The sequence below is a fragment of the Anthonomus grandis genome, chromosome 15 (assembly GCF_022605725.1).
Source record: "Anthonomus grandis grandis chromosome 15, icAntGran1.3, whole genome shotgun sequence".
NCBI classification, from domain to species: domain Eukaryota; kingdom Metazoa; phylum Arthropoda; class Insecta; order Coleoptera; family Curculionidae; genus Anthonomus; species Anthonomus grandis.
The window spans coordinates 20,303,912-20,327,278 of NC_065560.1; the positions used below are offsets into that span (position 1 = coordinate 20,303,912).

General features: G+C 34.3%; 1 protein-coding gene across 15 annotated transcripts in view; it reads right to left on the reverse strand.

Annotated features, from left to right (window-relative positions):
- The window catches only part of LOC126745325 (C-type lectin 37Db-like), a 501,974-nt gene that overhangs the window by 352,136 nt on the left and 126,471 nt on the right, over positions 1 to 23,367 (reverse strand). For 4 of the 15 annotated variants that reach the window (XM_050453104.1, XM_050453105.1, XM_050453099.1 and 1 more), the window contains exon 2: positions 17,324 to 17,365. The exons of the other annotated variants lie outside the window; for them this stretch is intronic. In XM_050453104.1, the coding sequence (XP_050309061.1) occupies positions 17,324 to 17,365 (42 nt within the window). The remainder of the gene's footprint in view (positions 1 to 17,323; positions 17,366 to 23,367) is intronic. 15 annotated transcript variants of the gene reach the window in all.

The following is a 23,367-nucleotide window of genomic DNA, read 5'->3' on the forward strand; positions in this document are numbered from 1 at the left end:
AAAAATTATAAATAACTTAAATCTCAGACTCTAAAATAAGCAGAAATTCATCGGTAAATATATTTTATATAAGTTTTATATACAGATTTATTGATTAAATACAAATACTTTTTTAAATTTTTAAACATTTTTGTTTTCACTATTGATTATTTACACTTAAAATAACAAACAATGTCAGGCATTATCGCCTTCTGGAGTTACAATTTACTTCTTCAATATGGCACTAACTCTTTGTGTACTCATTTGATCTACAGTGCGAGTCTGTAACTTGGAATAAATTCGATAATAAGTAAATGGAAGCATGTTCGGAAAAACGCTCCGACGCGTCAATTAAGATTGCAAGTTGCGCATTTTTTAAATTTCTTTTATACAGGGTGTGCCATGTAGGCGGAACTAATACCAACTTTCTTAATTTAAATGGGACACCCTATATGTTATATTATATTATTATATTGTCAAACGAAGATAATTCATTAAAAAACATTTTAAATTTTATAGTATTAATATAAAAATCACTTAAAAATATTCGTTCGGTATACCAGGTCATTTACCCACAAATTGTGTAAGTAACAATTTCCTGATTGCATGATGAAATAACCAAGACATTTCCATCGTAAAAAAGATTGCAAAAGTACTTTGTCGACAGAACGATGGTTTGGAAAAAACCGGAAATTGTGCTGACAAAGAAAATTAACACCAGGGTACGACGAACGAAATTTGGCAGAGTTACGACCGGGTCTCGGGCAAGAAGAGGTAACCGAAAGCAGTGCGGAAAAGCTTTGTGAAATGTTTGCTCCAAGAATAATAATAATGTAAGTACAACATTTTATCATATCGAAGAAGATCACAAATATTGTCACTTTATTAAGTTACGTAACATTACTTTCACTTTAATTATAGAATTCGCTACATATTCCCATGTACTTAAATTATTAATCCTGTTATGTCGATCTTAGTTTATCCCTTGTCAAATTAGCTCTTTTATTTGGGTAACTCTACTTAAATCGTTATAATTATATTTTGCTGTCAATACAAGGTATTTAGTAAACTATATTTTGTTTCAATGCTAAAGCGTACCTTAAGGTCCCAGTTACATACAATGTATGTAACCGTCACACGGCCTTGTCCTAGACCGGGCCAACCCCCGGTGTGACAATATTTTTAGATTGCACAAAATTTCAGACATTTTTATGTATCATATGCCATACTTTTATTCACCTGTTTTTAAGTTTTGATTTTTTATTTTAAAAATGTACAAGATGTGCCTTTCCTGTCGGATAATCAGATTTAATCTTCTTTTAATTCTTTTACGAAATGGGCTATTTGAAACCACAAGATTGAAATCTTGATGATGATTGGGTACGGAGATAGAACAAGCACCCAAAATGAAGTATCCTGATTTACCACCAATATCTCAAAGTACTCTAAGCAAGATTGAAAAACAGTTCCAGGAAAATAGTCACGTAAGAACAATAAGTAGTTCTCGTAGATCTGCGCTTAATGAAGACACCCTAAATTAATGTGTTATTAGCCATTGAAGAAAATCCTAATATTCCCACTAGGCAGGTAGCGCGCGAATTGGAACTGAGCCACTCTTCAATAGTAAGGGTTCTTGAAGCAGAAAAATTTCATCCTTATAAACTAACAATTCTCCAGGAACTCAATGAGGAGGATGCAGATAGAAGAAGTGAATTTTGCCAACAATTTATGGAATTAATGCAGAGTAATAATCTTGTAACAGAAAACATTTTTTTTTCGGATGAGTTGACATTTATGCTGAACGGAGAAGTAAATCGTCAAAATTGCCATTATGGGGCACAAGAAAATCCATGTTGAATGAGGCAAGGCCACACTCAGAAAAAGTAAATGTTTGGGCAGGAATTCTATGTCAGCAAGTTACAGGCCCAATTTTCTTCGAAGAAAATTTCAATGGAGCAAGGTACTTACAGTTTTTACAAGAAGATCTAATTCCGAATCTAGCTGTTCTATTCCCTGATCCAATAGAAGCTGATATGCCGAATGTATCTGGTTTCAGCAAGATGGTGCGTCTGCCCATTTTGCAAGACCTGTTTGAAACTATCCTGATACTATTTTTCCAGGAAGATGGACTGGCAGGAGAGGATCCTTAGAATGGCCACCAAGATCGCCCGATTTGACTCCGTTGGATTTAGGAATATTTAAAATTCAAAGTTTATGTGACCATGCCGGCAAATATTGAGGAGTTGAAAACTAGAATAAGGCAAGAGTGTTGAAACATTTTTCCAGAATGCATAAGAAACGTTCAAAATGGGTTTGTAGTATGTTTAGGGCATTGCCAAATAGTAAATGGTTTACATTTTGAACACTTGTTAAAGAAAAAGATTTAAAAGAACCCTCTTTAAGATTATGAAATTTTTTAACTCCCTGTATCTTAAAAACAATCTAAAAAAGGTATGGCATATGATACATCAAAATGTTTGGAATTTTGTTATTATTTATTATATAACAAAATTAGTATCCCATGTTGTTCTATAAATGACTGTCAAACCTTTGCTCCGTTCAGCAAGTCGTTTAGAAGTTACATACTTTACTATCTTACTTACTTATAGTTAAATAGCAAAACAAATTTTATCAAAACGAAAAATTACAAATTGGTTTTTTGCTCCTGTTCGTGATCCCTTATGTTTTTTTTCCTTTGGTTCTCTGGTTGCCCTGCCCTGAAGAAGCCAAAAAGCAGAAACACGTGGCGGCAGGTACCATCTTTACTTGTTCTGCTTCCCGTCTTACGGAGTATCCCAATAAACCTACCTTCTTTTGCTATTTAATTCTCCGTGCTATCTTCAATTTTTTGAAATTAGTGATAATATTACCACCATTTTTAGTGTTAACTTTTTAAGCGAAATATCTTGTAACGGAACCATTTTGCCAATCCTCCTAATACTGGATGTAGATATCATAAATAATTATACTTTGGCTGTGGAGGTTTAATATTGTATAAACCCTTTAAAAATCTTTTGGTCATGTTCTTTTCTTCTTCTTTAAAATTAAGTAACATTGCAAGAGCTGATCTGTGAATATTTATATTAGAATAAGAGAAACCAGATTTAAATATTTCTATCAAAAAAATTATCATTTCATCTGTTTTTGGCGACGGATCCTGACTCGTACAATATTACCATACATGCACCACTACCGTACATGCAACATCAGATCGCAAATTTGTAATGTGATGTCAATGTTATGTTACAATAATTTAATATATAACAATCTCAATATTCCATTTTACTCATAAAATGGCGAAACTTATAAATCGATAGTACCATTCTCTTGCTCTGAGTGTGCATAGATGGCATTAAGTACTTGCTATTTACCAATGGTTTTGGGAAACCACCTACGCATAGTATTTAAGGCCTTTACTTCTATTGTTAAGATAACTATGTATTTTGTTACTTACATAAGATTTTATTTATCATTTATTTTAATTGTGTATTATGTATCACCCGAATTGTATGACCTCACGATAATATAATTTTGTAGATATTTTGTTCTCCTCTATTATATACATATATATCTCCTACAGGAACTTACTTGGAATCCTATGCCATTGATCGTTATTTTATAATTTTCGTTAACTATATTATTTGTAATTTAAAGTAAGTAAAATAAGCTTTTTTTCTTTAACTTGGAATAGCGCGGGTTGCCCATGCTTCGGAATGTCTGTCTGAACATTTCAATATACGTTTATATTTCATGTCAATGGTGCTCATGCCTGTGACCTTGGCTGGGATTCTAAAATCAAGATTCGACACGATTACTCGATATGACTGATTCTAAATACAATTTTCAGTCGTGAGTGTCTTGCGGATTGTCTAGTTTTTAACGATTTGTTGACGACACGCTTGGGTATATCTTATACACCAGACGATATAGCTTCTTCCTTTTTAATACGTGCATAATGTGACAGCATCTTTTTTTAAACGTATTTGTTTCATTTATTGTTTACCAAATACCAATAGTCATACTTTAATAGTTATACCAGGTCAATATAGTTAATATCATAATAGTTATATCAGGTCAATCAGTTGTCAATAGTTATACCAGGTTTTTATTAGTATATCAAGCTTTCTTAAACACAATAACTAATATATTTAATTCGACCCTATTTTCCACAAATCCACAACCTTCTGTTAATAATAGAGGCAGAGGAAGTAGAGTTATCATTGAATGGGCAGTTTTATTATGTCAAGATTTTATGCCACAGATTATTACCAAAGAAGCATTGGACAAGATTTTAAATTTGGAATTAGCGAAACTACTGCAAGTCGTTGGATCCATAAAATTACTGAAATTATTGACAATCACCTTGCTGACCGATTAATTTTTCAAATATAAAAGATGAGAGAAATTAATTAATTAACATTTATAGAGAGATCTAATTTCCCTGGTGTTATAGGTCCTATTGATTGCACCCATGTTGCCATATTAAAACCAAAAGTGGATGAACACAAGTTGAATGATTATTTTTCAATGGATAGTGGTAGTTTTAAACGATATTTTTTTATTTTAAAGAAATAATATAGGCATATATTTAAATAAAAAAACACGAAGGCAAAAAAAATTAACAAAATAAATGAAAATTCTTAGTGTTTATCAATAGAAAAGACAATTGACGTTTTCATCTGTCAAATATTAGGGAAAATAACAAATATATACCAAGAAACCTAAATCAAATCAAATAAAACGAGTTTAGCCGACGACTGAAATTTAGAATCACCTTTCTCGTCACGACCGAGTCGCGATCGAATTCGAAGTCGTGATCGTATCGAGATCGAGTCGTGATTTTAGAATCCCAGCCCTTATTATGGTGACCTTTTCGGCCGGCATAATGTTGACGGATTGCGGGCAGGTAGTCAGATCAGATGGAATTACTATATTTTTAATAAGCTTTGTTTTCACCACAATGTAGATTCGCTGGACTTATTTAATTATTTTATATGATGTATCAGTATCAATATTTCTCTTTAATTTTAATAATTACAGTGTCATTTATGAAAAAGACACTCATTTGATTGTCTGGAAGCGTCATTTTTTTAATATTAAATTTGTTTTTATTTATTTATACTGTCATTTTTTAAGTTCCGGTGAATCTATATGTGGGTTACAAAGAGATCACGTTTAGCTTTCTTTCTGATCTGAACAGCCGACCCTTCAACTTGACTTAAGCCATAATTTGTGCCGGCCCATATTTTTGAGCTTGTTTTTTAATATAATGAGTCATCCATAGGCAAGGCCCAAACCAGAGATATCACAGTAAATTTAATTCTCTCTTTATTTTTTTAAAATTTGATGTTCTTTAAATTTCATATATGTAAGGTCAGAAATTTATTGGTTCTGAAGCATGAGGTAATTTTCTTTTTGTTTTAGCTCATCGGCTGCCATATATTCATGCTATACATGTAGTATCTGTTCAAGCAGTATTTAATCTGCAGTAGATATTTAATCAGTCATTATTAATGCCGCTTGTTTAATGTACTGAACTCACTGAGGCTGATTGTGACCTAGAGGTACAGAGAGGGCAGTCGAGGATAACCAAGTAGGTTCCAGACCACCAGGAAACGAAGATACCAAATAAAGTGTTATCTTTATATTTCAACAACTTTATTTATTTTCCACTGTTCCTACACACGGAGGGTATGTTGGTAGGTTCACCTCGCGAATCGTCTGTGGCGCCCAATCGACCCACAATCTTTTGAGACCCACAACCTACCGACACCACCTTGGCATTCAGGGGATCAATCGTAAACCCCCCTAAGCTAACCCGTACAAGCTAGCCAACGGGCCTCAGCATAGCTGAGTACTTATATGGTGTAACCAAAGGTTACAGCATAAATTATTAATTGCAACAGGTTAACTAGAAATTAAAACTGAAGATCCACCCATGCCCTGTAGAGTTTGGCAGTATAGATAAGCCAACTGGAGACATTTAAAACAGTTGGTCTCTTTGTTTCCTTGAAATAATACCTGTTTTAGGTCCAGAGATTCTTCAGCGAGTGGGAGCGAGATTTCAGAGGTAATTTTGGCAGGTGTTAAGCTTATATTCCGGCAACTTTAAAAAGCTCTTTAGACAGCAAACTGTGGTTCGATAAAGTAAAAAGCACCAAGCAGACTTCTAAACTTAAAAGGTGCGAGTCAACCAGTCAGAATCAACGTCCAAGGCATGTCTTTCCTGAACAGGACAACTTGCAAAACTTTAAGAAAAATATCCAGACACCTTCGTAGCACTGGCGCTACTCGTGTTACTCGTGTACTCGTATCATAAGATCTCCCTTTTGTGTATGATTCTAGCAATTGTTATTTGCTAGAATCGACTAACGAACAGTACAGAACTTTATAGAAAGAGCATAAGAAGTCTTGACTGTATCTAGTTATAAATCCTAGATTTCTATACGCTTTATGAACTAACTTTTCAGCATGAAACACAAATGTCAACTTAGAATCGAAAATTACTCCGAGATCCATAACTTCCGTTACTCTTTTTAAAATAGTGGAACCTATACTATAATCAAACAATGTAAGATTGCGAATTCATCCAAAAGTTATTGAATAACACTTCGGAACATTTAAATCTAAATCATTGTTGCACCATTCATAGAGATTATGGAAGCCTATAATAATTGACATTGAACATTAGAATCAATAGACAAAAACAATTTTAAATCATCAGCGAATAATAAAAATGCATAATTTCTTACTAATAATCCTATATCATTAACAAAGATTGTAAAAAGCAACAGACCCACATGTGACCCCTGAGGAACCCCAGATGGCACATAAAAGCTGCTAGATAAAAAGCTATTAAGCCGTATACATTGCGATCTACCCAGTAGATTGTCCCTTAGCCAACAAATAACATTTGATCCAAAACCCAAAGCTTGGAGCTTTGCCAGTAGAAGCGCATGATTAACTCTGTCGAACGCCTTTGAAAAATTCGTATAAACAGCATCAACTTGTGAACCCTTACCAAAAGCATTAAACAGATAATCTTCATAACATATTAAGTTAAGTTAAGTAACAGTGGAACGACCTTTTTGAAAACCATCTTGACTGTTAATAATAAGGCTTTTACATTGCCATGACAATTGCTTGGTTACAAGTGCATCCAAAAGTTAACTGTATACAAACTACCTGATAATTACTGACATCACTAGTATTTCCAAACTTAAATATCGGCGTAATATACGAATTATTCCAAAAAGAAGGAAATACTTCCGACTTTAGAGACAGATTGAATAAAGTGCAAATAGGCTTCGACAAAGTACATACACATTTACGAAGTAGCAAGCTGGGTATGCCATCCGGTCCCGCAGAAGTCTTGCTCTGTAAGCCAAGAATCTCGTCAAAAACCTCTACTAAAGATAACTCTACAAATTTGATATCGAATTGATCCACAAGCCCTGTCATGTAATATTCAGGTATTTGAAATTCTTTATCCTAATATACACGTTTTAATATACGTTTGACAAATATTTGGCAAATAAATTAACAGTATCACCACCCTCATCACTAGTTTTATCATTAAAAACATATGTTTAGGAATAAGATTTGATTTTTTAACATTGCTTACATGTTTCCAGAATAACGTAAGATTTAACAATAGATTATTATCGGTACAAAAAATATAATCGCGGTAACACTGACCGCTCAACACACTGCATGACTGCCAAAGCCCAGCGAAAACCCAGTAATCACTTTGCAATTGAGACTCCTTAAACTTCTTATGAGCAATCCTCTTACGTAAAAATAAGCCTCTTAACTCTCTTGAAAACCATACAGGAAAGCTACCAGTATTATAGGGCTTAATAGGCACAAAATAGCTGATTCCTTTATACAAAAGATCATAAAACTTATTTAAGGAAATATTTATATCAGAAGTGTTGTTTATAAAGGACCAGTCGATAGATGCAAGGAAATTATTTAACGATATAAAATCAGCATTTTTGAAGTCAAAAAACTTTACTGCTTATTTCAGAGACCTTGACCTATATGGTAGTGAAAAGACACATTCATACGGAGTGCGTCGAGAGCTAGTCCCCGGCAATTAAAAATTCATCCTCCAATCCAGAAGACCCATTATTATTAGAAAAACAAAGAGCAAGAAATGTGCCTTCCCGATTTGGTAGCTGAAACATTTCTTTACCATCTAAGTAATTAAATACCTGTCCAAGCAGTGAAGCTGGTGCGACATTCAAACAACCAACAAAATTACGTTATAACAGCATGCGGATATTGTTTGCTTCAAATGCTTCAGCTTAGACCTCACACCCCCAGCGTTGAAATAATACATTACCAAGGAATCACTTAATCGTTTTTTGGACCTCGTACAATTCTCTTAGAGATTGATGGAACCCCATTGGTAAATTTAACTATCACATCTTCACCTTTTTTTTTCTTTTTGCCAATTCTCCATAAACTTCTCGGATTTCATCACGCTGTAATTTGGTGAAATCCATTTTAATTACTATATTGCTACCACCTAATTTCTTTTTCACTCTCAAACATTTTTGTATAATCTCGGTATTATTAAAGCACACTTTTATAGGCCTATTATTGGCTCCACGACGTCCAATTCTATAGACCTTAAAGGGCTCAATATGATCTATTCCCAACTTATTGGACAGAACATCAAGTACGAACTATTCATCTATTATTCATATCATCAGAATGACTTTCCTGAACATTAAACATCATAATATTATTTTTGCGCTCATTTCTATCATTTATCTCAGAAATTATAATGAAGTTACTATCCTTAATCTTGGTTGGTTGAGCAGGGTCGTTCTTAAATGTTTGAAGTTTTTGTAATTCCTCCACGAGTTTATTAATTGTTGATTGCTGAAAAACAATAAGTTTATGCAATTCAATAATGCCGTTCATTAGATCACTAATGGAAGCATTTCTCTTAGACAAAATCTCAGGTAATGATATTACATCGCCTATTATTATTGTATAATATTGCATCGATAAATGTTTCTTTTGATACTGCAACATTTCCAAGTAATCTTAAGGTTTCTTTTGTGACACCTCTCTTTAAAGGTGGCGAGTCAAATGACCCCATAAATTACAGTCCAAATTTCACTTTTGCCCTGCCTGTCTAAGTTTATTGAGAAACTGGTCAAAGTAAGAATGGTAGCTTTCCTAACTAAAGATAACATATTAATTGAATGTCAATTTAGTTTTCGAGAGCGCACTAGCACGAGTGATGCAATATTTGCATTTCTGGAAAGATTATACCTGAGCTTGAATGATGGTCAGTTTGCTGCAGCGGTATTCTGTTACTTCTCTAAAGCGTTTGACTGTGTCCACCATAAATACTGCTCGGTAAGCTTCCTAGATATAGGTTTAGGGGAGTTGCTCTAGAATGCTTTAAATCTTTTTTGTCAGACAGAAAATAGTCTGTTCGGTTGTCTAAACTTGTGAGCCATAGAGTTCCTCAGGGTTCGGTTCTCGGTCCCATTTTATGTCTATTGCATATATATGACCTGACGTCCTTCCAGATAAAAGGATTCCCACTATTTTTGCAAATGACACCACTATCTTATTGGCAGAAAATAATAAAAGCATATTAACAAAAACAATTCTGAAGATTCATTAATGGTTAAACAGTGGTTATGATGCTAATCTGTTGTCTTTAAATATAGATATAACTAAATTGTTAAGTTTTAAGTTTGTATGTTCAGACCAGTTAATGATTCACAACAAAGAATTGAAAGTAAATAATTTCAACAGATTGCTTGGAATTGTTATTGATGATAATCTGAAGTTTTGTGACCATATATCAGTATTGAGGTAAAAACTGGCTAGAGGATGTTATGCTGTTAGAGTGATTTCAAAATAAGTGGGATTGGAATCTGCAAAATTGGTCTACTTGTCTTTGATTGAAAGTCACCTACGGTACGGAATATCATTTAGGGGTTGCTGGAATCAAGGGCTTTTTAACTCTGTAATTGTTTTGTAAAAAAAAGCCCTTAGATATATGTGTCATAAATATACACAGGAGTCATGTAGACCCCTATTTAAAGATTCAAAGATACCGACCTTATGTTGCTTTTTTAACCATCTTCCAAACTGCATCAAAGCCTCTAAAAGTCCCCCTTACTTTAAAAAGTCCTTGACGGAATTGCTTAAAAGCAAGTATTTTTACAGAGTTTTTTAAGGATAATTGTGAATAGGCCCATAGGACATAATTAGCTTTTAATAAAGATTTAAAAGTTTGATTTTTTGTCTGATATATTTTTTTTTATTTTATATTATTTTTGTGATGTTACTCTCAAAAAATTTTAACGCATTTCATTTTGAATTAATTAAATTTTGTGTTATTATTGTTTATGCTAGCATGTTGAATCCAGTATCATGTTTTTTTTAATTATGTGTTCGTAATATGTCGACTTATGTTCATGTTTTATATTATAAGTAGCTTTATCAACAAATACTATATATTTATGATAATAAAGCATGTTTTGAATTTAAATTTGTGCCAGTGTATGCCATAAAAAAATTGCTCAATTTAATCTTTCACAGAGCCAGTGTGCCATTTAAAAATCTTTTAGCTAATATTATAAACTAATAATTTATATCATGTCAAAAGGTTCTTAGAAAAGTTTATTTTATGCAGAGAATAGTTTTAATCCCTCTTATAGTTGCTATTGTTTTATACTTACATTTATTATGTACTTTGTACCATACAAACTTTTCTTATTGAATACCGACAATAATTATTATTCTTACTATTAATCTTTTGAATGTATTAAAAAAAAAACAATCCTAGCCTTCAAGGCCTATTTGTCATATTTTTATTTTTTTTTCTGACATCCTAAATAAAATACATTATTATAATTATTAATCTATACAGGGTGTCCCGTAATTAATTTATATATGCTCAAGAAAATTTTCGTAGTCGAAGAGCAGCGTAGCGATAGAAGGCAGCCAAATCATCAAACATTTAAAGCGTTGTACGATAGATTAGGCGAAACGGGCTCATTTCGTTCAAAAAACGTAAATGCAGGAAGACCAAGGATAATTGGAGCAGATATGGAAGATAAAACTTTGGTTCGTGTTATCGAAAATCCTGAAACCAGCACAAGACGTATTGAGGCAGCTACTGGTGTAAGGAAATCTTCATTGTCCAAAATTATACGCCAAGAAAAACTGTATCCGTATCATTTCACTCCAGTTCAAAATCTTCTTCCTCAAGACTTTCCTGCAAGACTCCAATTCAGTCAATTTTTAAGAGAGCGCCAATTGAATGATCTATTGTTTTGTAATAAAATTTTATTTACGGATGAAGCCACGTTTACAAGGATAGGTGTTTTTAATTGGCGTAACAATCATATCTATTCGATGAAAAATCCTCATGCTTTCCAAGAACACCATTTTCAACATGAGTTTTCAATAAATATTTGGTGTGGTATCTTTGGGGATTGTATTGTGGGACCGTTTGAATTGCCAGCTAAGCTTAATGGAGAACGTTATCTAAATCTCTTGAGGAATAATCTACCCATTCTTCTAGAAGATGTGCCCCTAAATTTAAGATGTGACAGTTGGTATTATGCACGATGGTGCACCGGCACATTATTCACTGCAAGTCAGAAATTACTTGGACGAAATTTATCCTCATAAATGGATTGGTAGAGGTAGTGAATATCCGTGGCCTGCGCGTAGTCCCAATCTTAATCCCTTAGATTTTTATTTCTGGGGCTACTTGAAATCACTTGTGTATAGAAATAAAATAAATAACCGTCAGGCAAAAGATTGTGGCAAAAGATTGTGGAAGGAGTCAATACCATCAGGGCCCAAGAAGAATCATTGTTTGGAGTCAGGCAAAATTTAAATAAAAGAATTAGACAATGTGTCCTAGTGGATGATGAACATTTTTTACAATTATTATAATCAACAGCCTTTTCTAATTTTATCATTGTTAATTAAATTTTAGATTAAGTGTTCATACGCAACCTAATAAAAAAATGCGTTTATTTCGAAAACGGTCTACTTTTTGAAGATCAAAAAAGTATACCTTTTTTGACTTGAATTAAATGCTGTTTTATTATTTTCACTCGCAACTGTACGTACAGGGAGGCCAAAAAAGTTATGACCTTTTTAATCACTCAATGTTGTCGTATGTGGCGCCATCTAGTAGCAATGGCAAAATAGATATCATATTCGTGTTCCTCATCCCATGTAATAAGAGTACGCCAAATTTTAGGTTAATCTGTCCAGTGGATTCCAAAATATTTTAATAAATGTTTGGTAAAAAATTAGTTTTAACACCCTGTAGAACCCTGCATGGCTCCAGTGACTGTGGACTGCGAGGGATTCGTGACGCACATTGCAGGCAGAGAGGAGTGGCAGCATTCCAACAGACCTGCATTGCTAAATAGGGGGACCATCTAGTACACAGATGGCTCCAGAATGAATAACAAAGCTGGATCAGGACTTTGTGGTGGGATCCCACATACCAGTAGGTCATACTCGCTGGGGGAGCACGACACTGTCTTTCAGGCCGAAGTATTCGCTATATTAAAATGCGGACAGAAAATCCTAAGCTGCGGACACCGCAATACAGTCGTATCAATATGCTCGGACAGCAGAGCTGCCATTAAGGCTATCACGGCCGCAAAGGTAAGCTCCAAGCTTGTACTAGAGTGCATAAAAGTCCTGAAAAAACTGGTACAGGTTAGCTGCAGGGTCCAGCTCATCTGGATACCTGGCCACGCAGTCCATGCAGGTAATGAGGAAGCGGACTCTCTTGCCAGACTGGGATCCGCGAATATGCCGATGGGGCCGGAACCCATAGTTGGTATCGCCAAATGCCAAAAACCAAAAATCTACTACGCCTAAAAAGACGCGAAATTCGGCTAGTGACAGGTCTTTTAACCGGTCACTGGCACTTAAGAAGCCATCTCCATACTATCGGTATTGCGGACAACCCGGAATGCCGATGGTGCTGTGAGGAGGATGAAACCGTTGACCATGTAGTCCAGCACTCACGCGCGCCAGGTTCAAATACTTGGGTAACACTTTCAGTATACCGAGTGACTTTAAGTCCGTCAGAACAGAGAGCCTTATCGGTTTCTCTAAGGCCGTTGGGCTCTGGTAAACCCCGGTGGGACATGACGGGTCCATCAGGAGACCTATATGCACAACTGCCTTGGCAGCCCACTGTTTCTACAATTCACCCTGTAGAACGAAAACCAATAACATTTTGCTAAGCAATATTGAGCTCAAACGGTTTATTTTCTTGTCAGGTATCCTACATTAACCTATGTCCAATTAATTACGGGACACCCTGTATATTAATGTATGATTGCTAAAATTCTTTAACTCTGAAAAAGATCAGCGAATAGTGACCATACATAGAAGTAACGTCCGTGGCAAAAATTAAAATTGTCGCCGGTAATAATTATGAGAATATTTTTCGCAATATATAATATACTATAATATTATATTATATATTATATATACTATACTAAAATACTATTATGAAAATGTAAATACGTTAATTATTCTGCTAGTTTTTGTACAATTTTATTAGTATTGTGTAGTTAAAGTTGATTCGTAGGGTTTCTTTAGGGTTCTACTTACGTTTGGTTTATTATTTTCATCTATAGTGTTTAGTTTTTAGGTAGTTCATCTTGTTTGAGAGCCCCATTTTGGCCCCAATTTAGGTTATTTAGGTTATATTATTGTAAATCCCTGTAGTTCTAATTTTCTAGAATTTGTATACTTGCTTGCTTTGACTGTCAGTATTCTCCTAAAATTATTGGTCTCTTTGGGCAAAAACAATGAAGATAATTCTAAATATTTCGAAACTGTTCCATCGGGTTTTAAAAAGGACGCGCTTCGTGACAAATCATTCAGTTTTAATTGTTTAGTCAGTTTTTACCTTGGAAACAATTAAACGACAGTCAAAGCGAGTTAGGTTAGTGTTTTTGACGTTGACAATAAAAGTGTGTTCCCGAATTTCGTTACAATTGGTGTCAGAAGTAAAGGATATTTGGAAGCTCATTTTAGTGGATGCCTTTAACAAGAAGTCAGGCCAAGATGGAGACCGAGAAATTGATGGAGCTGCTATTAAGGAAGTTTGACGAGCAAAAAGTAGAACAAGAAGAACGAGACCGTAAACAGAAGGAAGAACAAGAACAACGAGACCGTAAACAGAAGGAAGAACAAGAAGAACGGGACCGCAAACAAGAAGAACGAGACCGTAAACAGAAGAAAGAACAAGAAGAACGAGACCGTAAACAGAAGGTAGAACAAGAAGAACGAGACCGTAAACTGAAGGAAGAACAAGAAGAACGAGACCGCAAACAAGAAGAGCGAGACAAGAAACAGGAAGATTTACTAAAGACAATTAAATCTGACCTGAAGAAGGAAAATGAAGACCTGATAAGGACCATAAAAGATGACCTAAAGAAAGAAAATGAAGACCTGATTCGAACCATGAAAGATGACTTACTTAATTTAAAAAATAATCTTAAAAAAGAGCAGGAGGAACGAGACAGAAAACAAGAGGAACGAGTTTTACAACTTAAAGAAGATCTGGAGAAGAATCAGAAACAATTAATGACTAACTTTGAAGCAACAGTAGAAGAAGAATTGGGGCAAGTACAAAAAAAGATCCAAGAACTAGAGATGAAAGTAAAACGGACTCCTCTTCATCCCGATCCTGGAATGCAAACAATGATGAAAGTAAAGCCACCAAAATTCGACGGCAAAGAAGCTTGGAGTACCTATTTGAATCAATTTGAGGCCGCTGCTAGGGGAAATCGCTGGGATAACGAAGAAAAGGCAATCAATCTTAAGCTAAGCCTTAGAGGAGAAGCTACAGAAATATTAAGAATGGTGCCATCTGAGGATCAGCTCAATTTCGACGTACTGGTGCGTACCTTAGAGATGAGATACGGTGAAGCCCATCTACAACAAGTGTACCAGGCTCAATTAAAATCTAGAAGACAACAACCCGAGGAAGGACTCCAACAGTTTGAGGCCGATGTTGCTCGATTAGTAAATCTGGCTTACCCTTCAGCCCCAACAGAGTTCCGAGAACAAATTTCTATAAATTGTTTTATTGACGGAGTTCGAGATCCAGATACTAACCACGCTCTAAGGATGGCTCATCATAAAAGTATATCAGAAGCTTTGGCCCATGGACTAGAGTATGAAGCAGCTTTTTAAGCAACTAGAAGGCAGACACGAATAAGACAAATCAGAACTTCGGAAAGTGATCTCGAAGACCGCCTAAAGAAGCTTGAATCATTATTAGCGAGGAAACCTAAAAGACCATTGCAATGCTGGAATTGCAATGAGGAGGGGCACCTTAAACGTCAATGCCCCAAGCCTTTAAGAGATCCAAGGAACGAGGAAAACTTCAACTTCAAGCTGGCTGGGTGCTACCAAGCCCCACGTATAAGACTAAACCGGCTGCCACATCCTGGAGAGAGCTTGGTAGTACCGGGAAAAATATGCGACCGTGAATGTGAGATGGTAGTGGATACAGGATCAAGTCATACTATCGTGAAAACGAACATCGTAGCACACTGTAGGCTCTCAGCACCACCCAATTTAATTCTGGAGTCTGCAAATGGAAAAAGGATCCCGATTCTTGGATTGCACGAAGCTACAGTCACCATTGGCTTAACAACATTCCAACAGCCAGTACTAGTGGCAGAAATCATGGATGATGTCATATTAGGATTAGATGTTATGAATGCTCAGCAGTTTAAAATGGATGTATATAACCGGATATTGACGACGAGAAATGAAGAGATTTTTATGCACCACCTATATGAAGATAAAGTAAATACCAGAGTCGTTAAGTTATTCAAGGATGTTACTATACCAGGAAATTCAGAGGTGGTGGTTTATGCTACAACTGGAGGAAAAGAGGGAGAAACTGTTTTGATTGAGCCCATGGAAAACTGCAAACTATATGGTCAAGGAATTTTTCCAGCCAAGACGTTAACTACGCAGAAGAAATCTACTATTTTGGTTCGAATGGTAAATTTAAAAGGATATGATCAACACCTGAAACAAGGAGAGAATATTGGCGTATGCTCTGAAGTAGTGGCAGTCATGAAAAATGCTGATAGAAGTCGTAATTTAAACAGACCTTTTCCTGTATGTTTACAAAACCTATTTAAGGATGGTAGTAAACTCTAAGCAAACCGACTGGGATACCTGTATACAACCATTCCTATTGGCATATCGTTCTTCTATCCACAAGTCAACTGGAAAAAGCCCGGCAAAAGTTGTCTACGGTAATGAACTTCGTTTACCTTTGGACATTATTACTGGAAGACCCCATAAGTCTGAAACCCTGGAGGAGTACGTCGACCATTTACAAGAGCGTTTACAAATTGTTCACGAACAAGCACGGGATAAACTTCATCTAGAAAGTAACAGAATGAAATCACGTTATGACATAAAGGCAAATTCTACCGGTTTTAATCCTGGGGATAAAGTCTGGTTATACAATCCACGGAGGACGAAGGGCAAGTCACCAAAGCTCCAGAAGGATTGAGAAGGTCCATTTAATGTGGTCACCAGAATCAACGACGTGGTGTACCGTATCCAGCGACATCCGACAGCGAAGATGAAAATTGTAAACATCGTCCGGCTAGCGCCCTATCATGACTCAGGTGGTCCCATGTTTGATCGATCAAACTTGAGAGGGGAGCAGTATTATGAAAATGTAAATACGTTAATTATTCTGCTAGTTTTTGTACAATTTTATTAGTATTGTGTAGTTAAAGTTGATTCGTAGGGTTTCTTTAGGGTTCTACTTACGTTTGGTTTATTATTTTCATCTATAGTGTTTAGTTTTTAGGTAGTTCATCTTGTTTGAGAGCCCCATTTTGGCCCCAATTTAGGTTATTTAGGTTATATTATTGTAAATCCCTGTAGTTCTAATTTTCTAGAATTTGTATACTTGCTTGCTTTGACTGTCAGTATTCTCCTAAAATTATTGGTCTCTTTGGGCAAAAACAATGAAGATAATTCTAAATATTTCGAAACTGTTCCATCGGGTTTTAAAAAGGACGCGCTCAACGCGACAAATCATTCAGTTTTAATTGTTTAGTCAGTTTTTACCTTGGAAACAATTAAACGACAGTCAAAGCGAGTTAGGTTAGTGTTTTTGACGTTGACAATAAAAGTGTGTTCCCGAATTTCGTTACAATACTATATATACTTACATATACTTTACTATATATAAATAATTATTACTATATCTCATATATTTACAGAAATAGTAATAATTATTTATTACTTAGTTTTAAGTAGTTCTTACCACGTATTGCTTGTGTTCGTGATCGTAGTGTTACATTACAACCTGCAAATCAAAATTAATTAAACTTAAGACTCTTATAATCGAATAAATCTTTGAAAATTTGAACTTTTTGCCTTTACGCTATGTACAGGATGTGATTGAAATAATGTAAAAAAATTCGGGGTAGGGAGGTGATAGTACTTCAAAAAATAGTTAAAAAAATTCCTATAAGTATAGGACGGAAAATACATATTATTAAGGAAGTTAGGGCCACTGAAATGCAGAGCCGCCAACAGCCAAGATGGCTCCCGGGACTATTTAAGTATATTTATTGCATATTTATTGTGTAGTTATTGCAACGAAATTAAGCTTAAAAAATTACATACTAATGGTCGCATATTAGGTCGTATAATTATATAAAATTGGTTGAGGTAGGTTGAATATATAAAATTTTAAAGCAAATAGGTAAAGCTTATTGATGTGGGGAACAAGAAAAACGAGAACAAACAAATAACTGAAATAAATCAAAAGACAACAACACAAAGTCTCGGTGTCGAAAATTTTATTTTATGAGTCAAAGTATATTTCGCTCCTAAGAGCATCATCACACCTAAAAAATTATGTAAACAAAACAAACAAAATTACAAAAACACTATAAAGAAAAGCATAAAATATACCTTAAAAAGGTTACACGACCGACTGGGTCAATTATAGATACACACTGAAAGGTAAACTATAAGTTTAAAAAACTGGCGCCACAAATATGCAATAACAACAATATAGGACTCGAATACAAGAAAAATATTTTAAAAATAAAAAGGAACCATCGAGATTTGAACCTACAGCCTCACAGCAAAACTGGTAAGGTTTACTTTGTTGACCGCTAGCCCACACCGTTCTTGCGGTATTTTGAAAAGAAAGGAGGGGACTAGATAACATTATTAAAAATGAGTCCTGGCTCTAAATTAAACACGTCGTTAACACAAGTCAAAACTGGGCTCTTCTTCGCACTTGTAATCTCTAGCTTCTCTAGAAGATCGAACTTTTTGCCCTTCTCGTAGTCATGAACCACTTTCACGTTATTGGGATAGGAAAAATTATAAATTTGACAATAAATAATTGGCCAACGCTGACTTGGTCTCGATAGTGTCGGTGTCTTTAAACTTGTTCACCAGACCTAGATGTTCTTGTACTCCCGTTGAAATTTTCCTCCCAGACTGTCCCACATAAATTGCAGGGCAATTGGGACTATGCCAACTATAAACTCCCGATTTTGAAAGCGGATCTGGCTTATACAATGGTTTAACCAGATTTCTTTTTAAGGAATTAGAAGTTTTAAAAGCGATTGGGCTGTTAAAAGGTTTAAAGAATTTTGCCACCTGTTGGGAAATACCTCCAAAGTAAGTTAAATATCTAAAATTTTTATTATTACGCTCCCTTTTCTTCTGATACGAAAGTTTGTACTTTAAAAAACTTAAAATATAGAGTCTGATAGAGGATAGAGAAAAGTTACTGTTGATTGCAATGGATTGTATTATATCATACTCTTTTTTAAAGGCTGCATTGGGGAGAGGTTAATTAAATAATCTATAGATGAGAGAGTTAAAACAAAGTTTACAGAATAGAAAAATTTTAAAAAACACAACTATAATCAAATGGCAAGATTCAACAATCTTGTGCAAAGAAACGTCGTCGATGCACTGAAAAAGATTGAAACTCTGGCAGATAGAAGGAATAAGATTTACTCTTCATTTCTTGACCCATTTGAAATGTATTCTGATGCTCAATTTATTAAATTATATAGATTAAGCAAACCTATTACGATTCAATTGATGTGCTCCAGGGAGACTGTGTAATCTGTCCGCTACTTTTATTCACAAGGCTTGTGCAGTTTTAGCTGAAAAATCTTTGAATCGGTGAATTTGTCCGACTTTAATTCCGAGTGCTCTGCCATAAATAAAATTAGTTCTTTCTTTTGCTCACTCGACACAAAGTCGCAATATTTTTTATTTTTTGAATCCAACTTAAAAAACAAAAAATCAAATCGAAAAACCCAAGAAACGCCATGAAAAAACCTCAAAATTCCCTGATGTTTTTAAACTTAAATTTTAGGTTAGGTTAAAAAATCTTTATCGCGTTTGACATGGCCTTCAATAGCACTCGACTTTGCTGCTACGTTGCCACTACATTTCATGTTCGTATGCGAATGAAATTTCGAATGCTGTTCAAAAATACACTTGACTCTGGCCAACTTCTGCTGCTCGACTTTGTTCGCATTCGAAGATTCTCGCATGTTTTCAAAAATACGGCCCCAGGTCTGGAGCGCGCCAAGCTCATTTCAGTTTTACTCACGTTTCGGTGTATAGGGTGGAGTTAAAAGAAATAGTTGTGGATTTTATTGATTGTGTGAAGAATAAAATGTCTAATCGAAATATTTGTTCAGTGGATAGTTGTGAAAGCCGTATGACAGATCAGATATCAGATCATTTAATGTAGGTGATCATGTTTGGCGTAAGAACAAAGTTTTATCTAGCGCTGTTGATAAGTTTACTTCTAAACTAGTTCCCAAGTATGTACACAGTATTGTCCGCAAAAAGTTGTCAAATCTGGTTTATATTTTGTCTAATGAAGATAGTTCTAATGCCGGTAAATGGTATATTAAAGACTTAAAGCCTTTTAATAATGGTCTTGATGATGATTCCAATTCTTTGGAATAGTTGTATTTGGAAATTATGTATATATTGTTATCTTCACTCAGATTCCTGCTTCTAGTATTGACATCATTCTGGAATTTCTACCATTTGTTATTTTTTTGATGTTATAATCTGGTCATTTGGGCCATATTTTATTTTTTTTGGTATAACCTAATAGTGGTTATGTACAGTATGTCATAAACTTGACGTTTTAATTTTTATAGCCGAAGGCTATGTTTTGATGGTTGTTATAAACTGTATATGGTTATACACCATACGAAGGCCAACAATTGATGGTTGTCATACTCCATAAATGAGTATACACTTTATGTCAGTTTTGACTTTTTTTTTTGGCCGTATTTTGTGGGTTGTTATAACCTAGTGGTGGTTATAAACCCATTGTCAACTTTGACTGTTTGAGGTTATATTTTTGGCCTATTTACCTTGTCGGGGTCAGTAAACCTGACAGAGGATGAACATTACTGTTCAGTCTGTTCATAATTGGATTTTGTCCAATTTTTTTTATCACAGAATGCTGTGATGAAAAACCAATAGTAGATTTGTTTTTTAGTTGGTGTGGTCTCGACCATGGTCGGATTATTAGAGGACTATACGAAGGTATCCTTCCTCACCTCAAATTAATTTGGATATTTATGTGGGTGAGTCAAATGAAAAACAAATTCTATCGAAGCTTTAGATTATGGCTGTATATGCTGTAAGATATATCTAGTGCCGTTCAGAAATGGATTTGGGGGCACATGGAATTTTGTAGTGGGTAAATAATGTGGCAATCGATATTGCTGTTATGAATTTTGTCCATGTGTTTATTATCTGGTGCTTGAGTTATCTCAGCCAGTTTTCTTTCTAGTTGCTGGAATCCGCCATCTAAAAAGGGTAGTTTTTTTTGTTACACACAACACCATCTCTTGGTGAGAAGTTGATCGCAACTTCCATGAGTGTTCCCCTAGGTTGGAGTTCTATAGTAACTGATTTCTATGTTAGAATTAAATGTCATGAGTGTATATAATTTTAGCTTAAGTTTTGATTTAAGTTTAAGTTAGGTTAGTTTTATAGTACTTCTGTATTCTCAAGATCACTATTGTCTTACCAACTTGTGTCCTTCCTCGATATTAAGAGTTTCCTTATTTATGTCCATACCGATTGTGTCTTCCTTTAGGAACGGGTGATACACGTAGTTATCCTGAATTGAGTTAATACGAGAAGATGTCATTTTTAGAAATAATTTGTATATCTAAATTGTGGAACAGATAATTAACAGAATTGTTTGTTATTTAGTAAGGGATAATAATTATCCGGGAATTTTTCTTTGGTATTATTAGATATTGGTAACTAGTATAGTTTAAACTTTTTTATTAAGACTTTTGATGTTGAAAAAAAAAATCAATTATTTCATAGCTAATTTTTTTTCTTCAAGGAGGGGGGTAAATGTAGCGTTTTATTTTTCTATTTCTTATGTTCACTAACGCTCCATTGATATTTCATTAATTTCAATAATTATATTAATCATTTCAGTCAACTTCTTTTATCGATATTTCTTTAAGTTCACACAGTCAATGACACATTACTACTGTAACGCATCACTCTCCTGGTTTTATTATTCATGCTTTCTGTTGACGGTCCGTCACTCTTCTGGTTGGTCTTGATTGATGTTTTCTCTGATTGGATTGACATTGACAGCTCAGGCGAGAGGTGGGGTCGTAACTTATTTAGTCGGTACTGCATCCATTTTTCGAGGACTTGTTCCCGTGTCACAGGTAGAAGCGCACGTAAAAGGCCAGTTTTTTATTTCCGAAGTCTGTGAAGCAGGAAGTGGCCAATATGGTTTGTAATTTATAGTCCTTAATCTTGTTTTTATTAGTTATTGCATATTCCCAGTCCGGATAGCTAAGCTACAAGTGGCATACATTCACAGCCTCGATTTTGGAGGCCAGCCGTTCATTTCTTGGAGGAATATACAGGCCTGTTTATTCCATTTATTTAAATATTATTAACCATAGATTTGTCTCACATATTTAAATTTTTATTAATATACCTTTAATTTCAATTTATTGCTACATACTGCATTATGATATTTAATCAATATCATAATTTAATATGTCAATTTCCTATCTATAATTTTAGTTATTTTGTATTCAGTATTTTCAGTACCTTTTTTGGTAGTTAAGTAGATATAACTCGGTTAAGGCTGATATGCCTTAGGTAAAAAGGTTCATGAACTTTCCCCTGCGTAATACAAATATTTACAAAAAACCTTAATAATTGCAATTTATTTTTCAAGTGCTGAAATCTACCTAGTAGCTTAATCATAATTTAAATGTTACTTTTGACAAACTTATTTTATTTAATCATATCAACATTATTCATATTTTAATTCATAATAAATTATTAACATTTAACAGATTAGAACATGAGGTGTATATTATCTTTGATGTAAATATAATTTGGTTGTATTGTTAAGATATTTTTTTTGCCTCTTTAAATCTACTTTATCCAGGGTCATTTAATTGTTAATTGAAACCTATATACCAAGTTTTTTCTTAGTTTTCTCTCATTTATAAAAAAAAAAAACTAAGTGGCGCCCTATTATTTAGTAGTTATAATCAAGATTATATTTTTTAATAGCCAGTCATGAGTGAACCTTCGAACAATCCCAAGCCTCCAATAATTCTGAGCTACCGTCTGCAAACTCTTGGCAAAATAGTAACACTGTAAAGTTAACGCCGCAATACTTTAATTGATATAATTGATAAACTCTTCCTGATTAACATTTAGTTTATTTTTTTTGTAGAGGTCAATTTTTTCATTTGAGGTTGATTTTGTAAAAGCCACGGAGTTAGAAAAAAATGAGTTTAGGTCTACTGCATTATTTAGTGTTTCTGGTAAAGGATTGTTTTTAGTTTTTGTAAAATTAAGTTTTTTAGCGGTATTCTAAAAATCTTTACCTTTTTTTAAAAAAAATTGTTTGAAATATGCCGTTTTCTCTATACTTATGGCATGTTTAGTGAAATTTCGAAGCTGTCTGTAGTAATTTAAATTCCCAGGAGTTTTCTGTTTTAAATATTTGTGACGTGCCTTATCTCTAAGTTTCAATAAAAATTTTATATTGCTCGTGATCCAGGGAGTAAAAGGTTTCTCTTGTAATATTGTAGTTTTAAAAGGTGCATATTTATTAATTAAGTAAGTAATATTATTTTTTAGTATTGCAATTTTTTTACTAATATTATAAGTATAATATATATCATGCCACGGGAGTTGTTCTGCCTCATTTTTAAAAGCTATGGTATTAGTTTTTGCATAGTCACGATATTTTATAACTTTTTTATATGCTTGATATTTAGGAATATTTAGCTC